The sequence below is a fragment of the Phyllobates terribilis genome, unplaced genomic scaffold (genome assembly GCF_046119375.1).
Source record: "Phyllobates terribilis strain yellow unplaced genomic scaffold, ASM4611937v1 Scaffold_4__5_contigs__length_816908805, whole genome shotgun sequence".
NCBI classification, from domain to species: domain Eukaryota; kingdom Metazoa; phylum Chordata; class Amphibia; order Anura; family Dendrobatidae; genus Phyllobates; species Phyllobates terribilis.
The window spans coordinates 266,053,686-266,067,797 of NW_027362764.1; the positions used below are offsets into that span (position 1 = coordinate 266,053,686).

Consider the following 14,112-nt stretch of genomic DNA (forward strand, 5'->3'; position numbering starts at 1 on the left):
TAAAGTATTAGTAAGTACAGGCCACCTGCCTCTGGATGTAAATATTAATTCTAAGGCCTCGGCCCCACTATCAGTATTTGGTCAGTATTTGGTCAGTATTTTTTCTCAGAAGTGGGAGCCAAAACCAGGTGAGGAACAATCAGAGAAAAGGTATAATAGAAACAAGTCCCCAATTCTGCATTTATCACCCACTCCAGGTTATTGCTCCCACTCCTGAGAAAAAAATACTGACCAAATACTGATAGTGGGGCCGTGGCCTTACATTAACAAAACTCTCCATTATACATCTGCTATACTTACACATTGCTTCATATAACAGAGCCTTTAAGTAGATATTCACCTACTGGACGACTGGCAAATACATAGTACAATAACTAACAAATGAGTTTGGATGGCAACCTACCGGCAAGCCTGACTACCTATGGTTAGAACACATATCATCTGGCTGCTTAGCCATTAGCCAATTAGCACTAATTAAGCAACCTGGTGGGGATGGCCTCAGGTTTCATCCTTTTTCTTTTTTTTAAAAAAAAATTGAACACATGGTGGGCAGAGTTTAGACAAAAAAACTAGAGAGATTCAGTTTTCTAGAGGATTTCTTTAAAGGGAATCTGTTAGCAGGTTTTTGTTATGTAATCTGAGAGCAAAATGATGTAGGAGCAGAGATCCTGATTCCAGCGATGTATCATTTTCTGGATTGCTTGGTGCAATTTTGATAAAATCTCAGTTTTATAGAAGTGCTATGAATGCTGAGCTCTGTATAACCTCACCCACACTCATGATAGGCAGCTTCCCGTACTGTACTTCAACAGTAAGCTGCCAATTGGTGGGGGCGGGGTTACACAGATTAGCTTGACTCTCTGGCATGAGATACCTAGTCCGGCAGAGATAATCTCCGGTTGATAAAACAATGATTGTAATGAAACTACAGCAAGCTTTTGAGCAAGTGACACATCCATCGAATCAAGCTTTCTGCTTCTACATTACACTGCTTTCAGATTACATACAAAGACAAACCTGAGTGCCAGCTCAGTTCTAATAAGTGGAGTGAAACATTTCCAAATTAAAATACAATTATTATCAAATTATTAATACTTGAATCCATGTAAGACTTAATACAGAAAGGTACCCTCAACAACAATTAAACTGATGGGTATAAGGAAAATTGATACAAGAGCCAATACAAAAGTTACAAATGTCACTGGACAAAATCTCCCTACATACCATATATAATTAAACATTTCCAGGCTACATATCACAAGGAAATGGATATACCATGAAATACTAAAGACATTGGAGACATTCCACAAGAAAGGTGATAACAGGCTTCTAGTGCAAACTACTGGTACAGACTACCAGGCTCTACATATGGGGTATTCAGGAGTAACTGAACATACTTAGCTCTATGTAACCCATCAGAAAAAACGCCCCAAAGTAGAAAGTCTTCAGGAGACGATGTGAAGAAGAAGGCGAAAAGAACGTTGGGGCGTTTTTCTGATGGGTTACATAGTGCGAGGTATGTTATGTTACTTAGCCCCATTGCCAAGAGATCTGTGACATATTGATCAGCTTTTGTTGATGAAAAGAAAAGTGTAAAGATATTTTACAATTAACTGACTATGCATATTTTTGACTCATACATCCTATTTGATACAAATTTCAAAAGCCATCAGGAATTACCAAGACCCCTCTGTAGTTTACTATGTACAGTCATGGCCAAAAGTTTTGAAACTGACTCAAATTTTGGTTGTAGTTTGACGCTTCTAGATCTTATAGTCAGATGTTTCTATGGATACTGAAAAACAATTATCAGCATTTCATAAGTTTTTACACTTTTATTGACAAATACATCAAGTTTACACAAAGACTCAATAATTACAATGCGGACTCTTATTTTTCAACACTTCAGCAATGTATGTGTGAATGAAAGTTTAAAACTTATGAAATGCTTTTATAACTGTACTTCAGTAACCATAAAAACATCTGACTAAAGGTTCAAAAACCTCTTAAACAGCGAACTTTGTGTCAGTTTCACACCTTTTGACTGTTATTAAATTCCTATGCTCAGATCCATAAGGTTCTGGTTACTTTCTTTAAGCTTCTGCAAATTTTTTTTCAGTGTGAAGAAATGTTTCTATGGAATTCACAAAATCTAAAGATATCAGCCCAAGAGCACATTTATTGTGCATACATTTTACATCAAAAGTTTCATCTGACCTTTACACATGTACAATGTAATGAAGTACTAAAGTCACTTTTTAAAATTAATATAGTTTGAACAACAGTGCACAGCAGGGAAAAACAGATTATATTATTATTTTATTGAATGCATAGATCACTTTATTTAGGTACCCTTTAATATTTTAGGATTATGAGTATCAGGCTGGGGTTACTCTAACAAAGGTCAAATGTAGGCCATGCTCTTCAATACATTTTCTTACTATACAACCCCTGGCAAAAATTATGGATTCACCGGGCTCGGAGGATGTTCATTCAGTTGTTTAATGTTGTTGAAAAAAAGCAGATCACAGACAACTGAATGAACATCCTCCGAGCCCGGTGATTCCATAATTTTTGCCAGGGGTTGTACAAGGAAATGTGAAATATGTGCCCGAGTTCTTTTTCATACATTTTAACCATAGAAAGCTACAGGTACTGTAAAATATGGTGAGCTCTACACTTGACCAAAACGTACCTTGTCGTCTCCGACTGTTCAGTTTTCTGAAGCAGGTTCCTTCAACAAGCCGGTTAAGTCGCTGCTGTTTGATAAGTTCTAAGATTTCCGGCTGAATCTTCTCTTTCAGTTCCCTATGCAATGTAGAAAATGACAGACATGATGAGAACCATAATGGTTATTTGGGCAATGACTATTTGAATATTACACAAACTGATGGGCATTTCCGAATGGTCGGTCTGTATAAAATTTGTATCCCAGTGTCTTATATCAACATGACAATTACACAGAAATAATTTGCAATTAAATGTCCTGGCACAAAGAGCTGACAAAGTTCCATCTGTGTCAGCTATTCACTGAAATGTAGCGCACTATAGTCCTGTGTAAAGAAGAGAATGGTGGGTTTGGATTCTCTAAACACAGGCTGATAGTCAGTTGAAAGTTTCCAAAAGTTATGTAATTGAAAAATGCACCCTGTCCCCAAAATATAAATCCTCATACAACTTTCTCAGTAGGAAAATAAGATCAGTTCAATCTTTGGGAATCATGTGGCCCTTAGTGTCAAAATGTGCTATGTACTGTGTAATGGATGTGTCTGACTGTGCAGGAACATCATCTGATCATAGCACATCTCCTGGGCAGGGGAGGACGCAAAAGAGAAGACAGGACAGCAAGGGATCACAGAGGATTATATCTGTGAGGTAAAGCAGATAGTCTGGAGGCAGAGTTATCTTCCAGGCAGCGTCGTCCCCCCTATAGCCTGGAAGAGGTCATTTACATAAAGTGATAAAAGATAATTTATCAACAAAGCATCTGATATGAGACATACAGGGATCACTCTCCTCAGCAATCTATAACCTGAATGCCCATATTAATAGTGACAGATTCCCTTTAAGTTAATCATAGATACATAATAAAAAAACAAAATAAAAAAAAAAATTCTGTTATTTCAAATGTCTAAATCTATAGTGATCAGGAGAAAGAATTTCTCCATTTTCTCCTGCAGCCATTTATTTTCATTTCTAGCTACAGCAGATTTATACACGAGTTTAATATCAGTTCTACTTTCCACAGAGAAAAATAGATGAAATTTCAAATACGATTTTGAGATTATACAGATCTTTGTAAAGGTCACATCAGACAAAAAGACAGAATGTTCAGACCAAGAATATTTAATAAAGTAAATGTATTTTCAAAATCTAGACCGAATACAAATATTGATATAAGCCCTACAACTATTCATACATACATAATTCTACAAATCTAGTGCAGGTGTGCATGCTGTATGTGGCCCGGACATGGTTATAGGCATTCTATCAGGATAAATTACTGGAAGAATACTTTTCATTATAAGGCTATGTGCCCACGATGCAGAAATGAAGCAGAAAATTTCTGCAGCATTTCTGCATCTCCCTGGCAGAAAAAACGCATGCGGATTGTGCAAGCGGATTGTACATGCGTTTTTCCTGCAGAATACATGCGGGTCCACATGCGGATTCACATGCGTTTGCGCATGCAGATTGACAAGCGCTTTCCAGCCGATAGCATCACTTGGAAAGTGCTTGACAACTAGGTCACACTGTATAAATCCATGCAAACAGCATGGATTTATATAGTGTGACCGTAAAAATTAAAACAAATAAAGCTATACTCACCCCCGAGGCCCCGGTGTGTGCAGCAGCGCTGCTTCCTGGCTGGTTCCCGGCTGCCGGCATATCGCGAGACACAACGGTGAAGGGCCTGCGGTCACATGACTGTGACGTCACCGAAGGTCCTTCAGCGCTGCCGGCATTCAGAGAGAAGCCTTCGGAAATGGTGAATATAACTTTATTTGTTATTTTATTCTTTTTTTCACAGGTACAATGGTACCCAGGTCTGGATGAGAGTCTCCTCTCCTCCAGAACTGGGTACCATCCGCACATAGAGACGCATAGAAGCCGCTTGTACAAATGTACAGTCGCGGTTTCTATGCGTCTCAATGCAAGTCAATGGCGGCGCTTCCGCTGCGCTTCCGCAAAATTAATGAACATGCTGCGGATTTATGAGCGCTGCAGAAATGCTGCGGAAAAATCCGCAGCATGTGCATTGACATTGCGGAATGCCATTGGGGACCATCGTTATATATACAGCGCTCAGCGTAAGTAAGTACATGCTCCTGTATTCTCAATACGTTATACATACAGTACTCAGCGTAAGTGAGTACACCCCCTGTATTCGCAGTAAGTTACATCTACAGTGCTCAGCGTGAGTACACCCCCCTGTATTTTCAGTACGTTATATATACAGCGTTCAGTGTGAGTACACCCATCTGTATCCTCAGAACGTTATACACACAGTGCACCAGCGTGAGTACACTCCCCTGTATTCTCAGCACGTTATACAAACAGCACTCAGCGTAAGTGAGTAAACCCCCTGTATTCGCAGTACACTATACATACAGCACTCAGCGTAAGTGAGTACACCCCCTGTATTCTCAGCACGTTATACATACAGCACTCAGCGTAAGTGAGTACACCCCCTGTATTCTCAGTACACTATACATACAGCACTCAGCGTAAGTGAGTACACCCCCTGTATTCTCAGTACACTATACATACAGCACTCAGCGTAAGTGAGTACACCCCCTGTATTCGCAGTAAGTTACATCTACAGTGCTCAGCGTGAGTACACCCCCCTGTATTTTCAGTACGTTATATATACAGCGTTCAGTGAGAGTACACCCATCTGTATCCTCAGAACGTTATACACACAGTGCACCAGCGTGAGTACACTCCCCTGTATTCTCAGCACGTTATACATACAGCACTCAGCGTAAGTGAGTACACTCCCCTGTATTCTCAGTACACTATGCATACAGCATTCAGCGTAAGTGAGTACACCCCCTGTATTCTCAGTACACTATACATACAGCACTCAGCGTAAGTGAGTACACCCCCTGTATTCGCAGTAAGTTACATCTACAGTGCTCAGCGTGAGTACACCACCCTGTATTTTCAGTACGTTATATATACAGCGTTCAGCGTGAGTACACCCATCTGTATCCTCAGAACGTTATACATACAGCACTCAGCGTAAGTGAGTACACTCCCCTGTATTCTCAGCACGTTATACATACAGCACTCAGCGTAAGTGAGTACACTCCCCTGTATTCTCAGCACGTTATACATACAGCACTCAGCGTAAGCGAGTACACTCCCCTGTATTCTCAGCACGTTATACATACAGCACTCAGCGTAAGTGAGTACACTCCCCTGTATTCTCAGCACGTTATACATACAGCACTCAGCGTAAGTGAGTACACTCCCCTGTATTCTCAGTACACTACACATACAGCACTCAGCGTAAGTGAGTACACCCCCTGTATTCTCAGTACACTATACATACAGCACTCAGCGTGAGTACACCCCCTGTATTCTCAGTACATTATACAGTATATACAGTATTCAGCGTAAGTGAGTACACCCCGCTGTATTCTCAGTACATTATACAATGCTCAGAAGAATAAAGTGAACACTCAAATAACACATCCTAGATCTGAATGAATGAAATATTCTCATTAAATACTTTGTTCTGTACAAAGTTGAATGTGCTGACAACAAAATCACACAAAAATCATCAATGGAAATCAAATTTATTAACCAATGGAGGCCTGGATTTAGAGTCACCCCCAAAATTAAAGTGGAAAAACACACTACAGACTAATCTAACTTTGATGTAATGTCCTTAAAACAAGTCAAAATGAGGCTCAGTATTGTGTGTGGCCTCCACGTGCCTGTATGACCTCCCTACAACGCCTGGGCATGCTCCTGATGAGGTTGCGGATGGTCTCCTGTGGGATCTCCTCCCAGACCTGGACTAAAGCATCCGCCAACTCCTGGACAGTCTGTTGTGCAACGAGACGTTGGTGGATGGAGCGAGACATGATGTCCCTGATGTGCTCAATCGGATTCAGGTCTGGGGAACGGGCGGGCCAGTCCATAGCTTCAATGCCTTCATCTTGCAGGAACGACTGACACACTCCAGCCACATGAGGTCTGGCATTGTCCTGCATTAGGAGGAACCCAGGGCCAACCGAACCAGCATATGGTCTCACAAGGTGTCTGAGGATCTCATCTCGGTACCTAAAGGCAGTCAGGCTACCTCGGGCGAGCACATGGAGGGCTGTGCGGCCCTCCAAAGAAATGCCACCCCACACCATTACTGACCCACTGCCAAACCAGTCATGCTGAAGGATATTGCAGGCAGTAGATCGCTCTCTGTAACATACCTGGCGGCGTCCTTGCATAGTGGTCCATCTCCCACTGTGCAAGAGCGCGCACTTGATCTCCTGTCCAGAATGTCTCTCTGGCTTCCCTCCATGCTGTCTGTTTGTGTCTGTTTGTGTCTGTTTCTGCTGCTTAAGGGCGGAGCCCGATCACTTCCTGCTTTTTGTACCTGCTGTGGGTCACACCCCTTGTGCGTCCTCAGCCTATTGATGTCTGTCAACTGGTATATAACCCAGCTGCGGCAATCAACCCCTGCCTGAGCATAGTGTTTCATTCAGTGTGTGCTTGCACTCTGAAGGTGCCAGGTCCCGTTCTTTGTCTCCTGCCTTGCGGTATCAGTTCCCGTGTCTGAACTGAGTCCTGTCTATGTCTCCTGCCTTGCGGTATCAGTTCCCGTGTCTGAACTGAGTCCTGTCTTTGTCTCCTGCCTTGCGGTATCAGTTCCCGTGTCTGAACTGAGTCCTGTCTATGTCTCCTGCCTTGCGGTATCAGTTCCCGTGTCTGTACTGTGTCCTATCTGTGTACCTTAACCTGCAGTCTGTACTCGTTCCTTGCCTGTTCGTTCCGCCTTCCTGGAGGCTGTATTTCCAGGCCAGTCTGAACACGCTCCTTGCCTGTTCGTCCTGCCTCTCTGGGGGCCGTATTCCCAGACCCGCTCCTGTATCCCGCTGCAGTGTCGGTCTCCTCCGTACACTCAGTTCCAGTCTGAACTCTCTCCTATCTTTTACCTGTTTTTTCTCTATGTCCGTTCCATTCCTTTTTCTGCAGAGTCTGAACTCGTACCTAACTCCTGCTCGTTGTCACTGTACTTCCGTTTGTGAGTTTGTGGTCCACTCGCTACTTCTCTGCAAGTACCCTGTGGGTATCTGGTTCTGCCTTTCCCTTCTAGTCTGTTCCGTGTGAACAGAGCCCTGTTCCCACCGCGTCTGCGGTTTTCGCTTTGCTCAGCTCTGTCCGCCGCGTCTGCGGTTTTCGCTTTGCTTTGTCCGCCGCGTCTGCGGTTTTCGCTTTGCTTTGCTCTGTCCGCCGCGTCTGCGGTTTTCGCTTTGCTCAGCTCTGTCCGCCGCGTCTGCGGTTTTCGCTTTGCTCAGCTCTGTCTACCGCGTCTGCGGTTTCGAATTTGTCTCCCAGTCTGTACTGGACCCTACCCAGCCTGTGCTCTAGTCTGCCTGTTCCTGTATTCCCCGGTGTGGGTCAACAGCCGTGTCCGGAGTCTGACCTGGAGTAGACCCTGGTTCCTCTGCTCGGTTCCTCCCTGGTGCACTGGCGTCGTATGCCGTCGTGCGACCTTGGTCGGATCGGGCAGATACTTAGTTACGCCCCTCCAGGCACTCTCCGGTTCATGGCACAGTGGAATCACTACATAAACACGCACACGCCAGTCAGTCCGGCCGTGTGCATTACAGCATGCTCAGGCCATGGTTCCCGTTGAGCCCCACGGCCTTCGCTCTCTGAGAAGTTTTCCAGCGAATACATGCATTAAAATACATTTTTTTTTTTTTTTTTTTCCCCTTTAGCTGAGTTCCAGGCGAATTACGCACCCGTCCAGATGGATCTATCTGCTCTCGTTCCTGCGGATCCGCTACGTTATTATGGGGATCCAAGACAAAGTCGTGCATTTGTGGAGCAATGCATGCTACACTTCAAGTTCTACCCTCTATGTTTTCCCACCGATCGGGTTAAGGTGGCATTCATTATGTCTTACCTGGCGGGTGATGCCTTGGAATGGATCAACCCCCTATATGAAACACAGGATCCGATCCTCCTGGACCTAATGGCCTTCCTGGTGGCCTTTCTAATGGTCTTCGATGATCCTAACCCGGAGGCTCCTGCTGAAGCTTCACTTCCCAATATCCCGGAGCAGCCCCAATGGGTAATGTGTGTGGGTAGCGCAATAGTCCTCCAGCCCAATGAGACTACTGCCCACCCAGAATCCTCACAGGGTGACTACGCTTTCCGGAATACTTCTCCCAACCTCAAGAGGCAGTCCAGACGTGCTAGACGTAGAGGCAAGCAGTCACGCCAGGGTCTGTCCTCCCTGAGACCTCCTGACCCCAACCTTGAAGTCCCTACTGAAGCTTCATCTCCCTGTATCCCGGAGAAGCCCCAACGGGTAATGTGCGTGGGTAGTGCACCAGTTCTCCTGCCCGAAGAGACTTCTGCCCATCCAGACTCCACACAGGAGAACTTCCTGCACCCGGCATCAGATGCTTCACCCACTTTAACCGGTGTGCATGTCCAAGGATGCTCCAAAGCTGTGGTTACCTCAGAGTCTGTGCACCTCTACTACCTGGCGGAGGATCCCCTGTTGCCTCCTGAATCCTCCGGGATACCACTCAATGACAAATGGAGAGAGACTTCTCTACACCCGGTACTCGATACTTTGTCCGCTTCGTCCTGTGAGCCTGACAATGGGTACCCCAAAGTGGTAGTTACCTCCGAGTCTCTACACCCCTCTGACCAGGCGGAGGACCTCCAGTTGTCTCCAGGACCCTTCGGGGTGCTACCTGGTAGCGAAAGGACAGAGACTCTCCTATACTCTGTACCTGATACCTCGCTCTCTTCGTCCAGTGAGTCCAACCTAGTGTACTCCGAAGCAGAGGTTACTCCCGAGTCTCTACACCCCTCCGACCAGGCGGAGGACCTCCAGTTGTCTCCAGAACCCATCGGGGTGCCACCTGGTGGTGAATGGACAGAGATTTTCCTATATCCTGGATCTGATACCTCGCTTGCTTCATCCAGTGAGTCCGACCTAGTGTACTCCGAAGCAGAGGTTACCCATGAGTCTCTACACCCCTCTGATCAGGCGGAGGACCGCCAGTTGTCTCCAGAACCCTTCGGTGTGCCACCTGGTGGTAAACGGACAGAGACTTTCCTATACTCGGTACCAGATACCTCGCCTGCTTCGTCCAGCGAGTCCGACCTAGTGTACTCTGAAGCAGATGTTTTCTCTGAGCCTCTGCACTCTTCTGACCCGGCGGAGGACCTCCAGTTGTTTCCTGAATCCTCCGGGGTACCACCAGATAACAAAGAGACAGTGACTTTTCCTCATCCTGTACCTGATAACCCATCTATTTCTTCCTGTGAGCTTGACAAGATGTACCTCGAAGCAGAGATTACCCCCAAGTCTCTGTCCCCCTCCAACCCGGTGGAGGACTTCCAGTTGTCTCCTGTACCCTATGGGATGCCACCTGAAAGTATGTGGAGTGAGACTTCCTTGTGTGCTGTTCCTGGTACTCCACCCATTTCGTCTGTTGCTAAGGGTGGCTGGATGGGAGGTAGCATCCTAGCTACCCAGAGGAGACCAGTTTTTCCGGTGGACAGTGGAAGTGATCTCTTCGAAGTGAAGAATTGGCCCTCAAATTCCCTGCGGAAGATTCTGGCAGGCCTGAAGAAGAGGGGGCGTAAGGGGGGGGGGTACTGTAACATACCTGGCGGCGTCCTTGCATAGTGGTCCATCTCCCACTGTGCAAGAGCGCGCACTTGATCTCCTGTCCAGAATGTCTCTCTGGCTTCCCTCCATGCTGTCTGTTTGTGTCTGTTTCTGCTGCTTAAGGGCGGAGCCCGATCACTTCCTGCTTTTTGTACCTGCTGTGGGTCACACCCCTTGTGCGTCCTCAGCCTATTGATGTCTGTCAACTGGTATATAACCCAGCTGCGGCAATCAACCCCTGCCTGAGCATAGTGTTTCATTCAGTGTGTGCTTGCACTCTGAAGGTGCCAGGTCCCGTTCTTTGTCTCCTGCCTTGCGGTATCAGTTCCCGTGTCTGAACTGAGTCCTGTCTTTGTCTCCTGCCTTGCGGTATCAGTTCCCGTGTCTGAACTGAGTCCTGTCTATGTCTCCTGCCTTGCGGTATCAGTTCCCGTGTCTGTACTGTGTCCTATCTGTGTACCTTAACCTGCAGTCTGTACTCGTTCCTTGCCTGTTCGTTCCGCCTTCCTGGAGGCTGTATTTCCAGGCCAGTCTGAACACGCTCCTTGCCTGTTCATCCTGCCTCTCTGGGGGCCGTATTCCCAGACCCGCTCCTGTATCCCGCTGCAGTGTCGGTCTCCTCCGTACACTCAGTTCCAGTCTGAACTCTCTCCTATCTTTTACCTGTTTTTTCTCTATGTCCGTTCCATTCCTTTTTCTGCAGAGTCTGAACTCGTACCTAACTCCTGCTCGTTGTCACTGTACTTCCGTTTGTGAGTTTGTGGTCCACTCGCTACTTCTCTGCAAGTACCCTGTGGGTATCTGGTTCTGCCTTTCCCTTCTAGTCTGTTCCGTGTGAACAGAGCCCTGTTCTCACCGCGTCTGCGGTTTTCGCTTTGCTCAGCTCTGTCCGCCGCGTCTGCGGTTTTCGCTTTGCTTTGTCCGCCGCGTCTGCGGTTTTCGCTTTGCTTTGCTCTGTCCGCCGCGTCTGCGGTTTTCGCTTTGCTCAGCTCTGTCCGCCGCGTCTGCGGTTTTCGCTTTGCTCAGCTCTGTCCGCCGCGTCTGCGGTTTCGAATTTGTCTCCCAGTCTGTACTGGACCCTACCCAGCCTGTGCTCTAGTCTGCCTGTTCCTGTATTCCCCGGTGTGGGTCAACAGCCGTGTCCGGAGTCTGACCTGGAGTAGACCCTGGTTCCTCTGCTCGGTTCCTCCCTGGTGCACTGGCGTCGTATGCCGTCGTGCGACCTTGGTCGGATCGGGCAGATACTTAGTTACGCCCCTCCAGGCACTCTCCGGTTCATGGCACAGTGGAATCACTACATAAACACGCACACGCCAGTCAGTCCGGCCGTGTGCATTACAGCATGCTCAGGCCATGGTTCCCGTTGAGCCCCACGGCCTTCGCTCTCTGAGAAGTTTTCCAGCAAATACATGCATTAAAATACATTTTTTTTTTTTTTTTTTCCCCTTTAGCTGAGTTCCAGGCGAATTACGCACCCGTCCAGATGGATCTATCTGCTCTCGTTCCTGCGGATCCGCTACGTTATTATGGGGATCCAAGACAAAGTCGTGCATTTGTGGAGCAATGCATGCTACACTTCAAGTTCTACCCTCTATGTTTTCCCACCGATCGGGTTAAGGTGGCATTCATTATGTCTTACCTGGCGGGTGATGCCTTGGAATGGATCAACCCCCTATATGAAACACAGGATCCGATCCTCCTGGACCTAATGGCCTTCCTGGTGGCCTTTCTAATGGTCTTCGATGATCCTAACCCGGAGGCTCCTGCTGAAGCTTCACTTCCCAATATCCCGGAGCAGCCCCAATGGGTAATGTGTGTGGGTAGCGCAATAGTCCTCCAGCCCAATGAGACTACTGCCCACCCAGACTCCTCACAGGGTGACTACGCTTTCCGGAATACTTCTCCCAACCTCAAGAGGCAGTCCAGACGTGCTAGACGTAGAGGCAAGCAGTCACGCCAGGGTCTGTCCTCCCTGAGACCTCCTGACCCCAACCTTGAAGTCCCTACTGAAGCTTCATCTCCCTGTATCCCGGAGAAGCCCCAACGGGTAATGTGCGTGGGTAGTGCACCAGTTCTCCTGCCCGAAGAGACTTCTGCCCATCCAGACTCCACACAGGAGAACTTCCTGCACCCGGCATCAGATGCTTCACCCACTTTAACCGGTGTGCATGTCCAAGGATGCTCCAAAGCTGTGGTTACCTCAGAGTCTGTGCACCTCTACTACCTGGCGGAGGATCCCCTGTTGCCTCCTGAATCCTCCGGGATACCACTCAATGACAAATGGAGAGAGACTTCTCTACACCCGGTACTCGATACTTTGTCCGCTTCGTCCTGTGAGCCTGACAATGGGTACCCCAAAGTGGTAGTTACCTCCGAGTCTCTACACCCCTCTGACCAGGCGGAGGACCTCCAGTTGTCTCCAGGACCCTTCGGGGTGCTACCTGGTAGCGAAAGGACAGAGACTCTCCTATACTCTGTACCTGATACCTCGCTCTCTTCGTCCAGTGAGTCCAACCTAGTGTACTCCGAAGCAGAGGTTACTCCCGAGTCTCTACACCCCTCCGACCAGGCGGAGGACCTCCAGTTGTCTCCAGAACCCATCGGGGTGCCACCTGGTGGTGAATGGACAGAGATTTTCCTATATCCTGGATCTGATACCTCGCTTGCTTCATCCAGTGAGTCCGACCTAGTGTACTCCGAAGCAGAGGTTACCCATGAGTCTCTACACCCCTCTGATCAGGCGGAGGACCGCCAGTTGTCTCCAGAACCCTTCGGTGTGCCACCTGGTGGTAAACGGACAGAGACTTTCCTATACTCGGTACCAGATACCTCGCCTGCTTCGTCCAGCGAGTCCGACCTAGTGTACTCTGAAGCAGATGTTTTCTCTGAGCCTCTGCACTCTTCTGACCCGGCGGAGGACCTCCAGTTGTTTCCTGAATCCTCCGGGGTACCACCAGATAACAAAGAGACAGTGACTTTTCCTCATCCTGTACCTGATAACCCATCTATTTCTTCCTGTGAGCTTGACAAGATGTACCTCGAAGCAGAGATTACCCCCAAGTCTCTGTCCCCCTCCAACCCGGTGGAGGACTTCCAGTTGTCTCCTGTACCCTATGGGATGCCACCTGAAAGTATGTGGAGTGAGACTTCCTTGTGTGCTGTTCCTGGTACTCCACCCATTTCGTCTGTTGCTAAGGGTGGCTGGATGGGAGGTAGCATCCTAGCTACCCAGAGGAGACCAGTTTTTCCGGTGGACAGTGGAAGTGATCTCTTCGAAGTGAAGAATTGGCCCTCAAATTCCCTGCGGAAGATTCTGGCAGGCCTGAAGAAGAGGGGGCGTAAGGGGGGGGGTACTGTAACATACCTGGCGGCGTCCTTGCATAGTGGTCCATCTCCCACTGTGCAAGAGCGCGCACTTGATCTCCTGTCCAGAATGTCTCTCTGGCTTCCCTCCATGCTGTCTGTTTGTGTCTGTTTCTGCTGCTTAAGGGCGGAGCCCGATCACTTCCTGCTTTTTGTACCTGCTGTGGGTCACACCCCTTGTGCGTCCTCAGCCTATTGATGTCTGTCAACTGGTATATAACCCAGCTGCGGCAATCAACCCCTGCCTGAGCATAGTGTTTCATTCAGTGTGTGCTTGCACTCTGAAGGTGCCAGGTCCCGTTCTTTGTCTCCTGCCTTGCGGTATCAGTTCCCGTGTCTGAACTGAGTCCTGTCTTTGTCTCCTGCCTTGCGGTATC

At 47.6% G+C, this 14,112-nt stretch overlaps 1 protein-coding gene across 6 annotated transcripts in view; it reads right to left on the reverse strand.

Moving 5' to 3' along the window:
• Nucleotides 1-14,112, reverse strand: part of ELMO1 (engulfment and cell motility 1) — a 525,215-nt gene that overhangs the window by 45,764 nt on the left and 465,339 nt on the right. For all 6 annotated transcript variants that reach the window (XM_073678246.1, XM_073678245.1, XM_073678247.1 and 3 more), the window contains one exon: nucleotides 2,696-2,808. In XM_073678246.1, coding sequence (XP_073534347.1) covers nucleotides 2,696-2,808 — 113 coding nt within the window. The remainder of the gene's footprint in view (nucleotides 1-2,695; nucleotides 2,809-14,112) is intronic.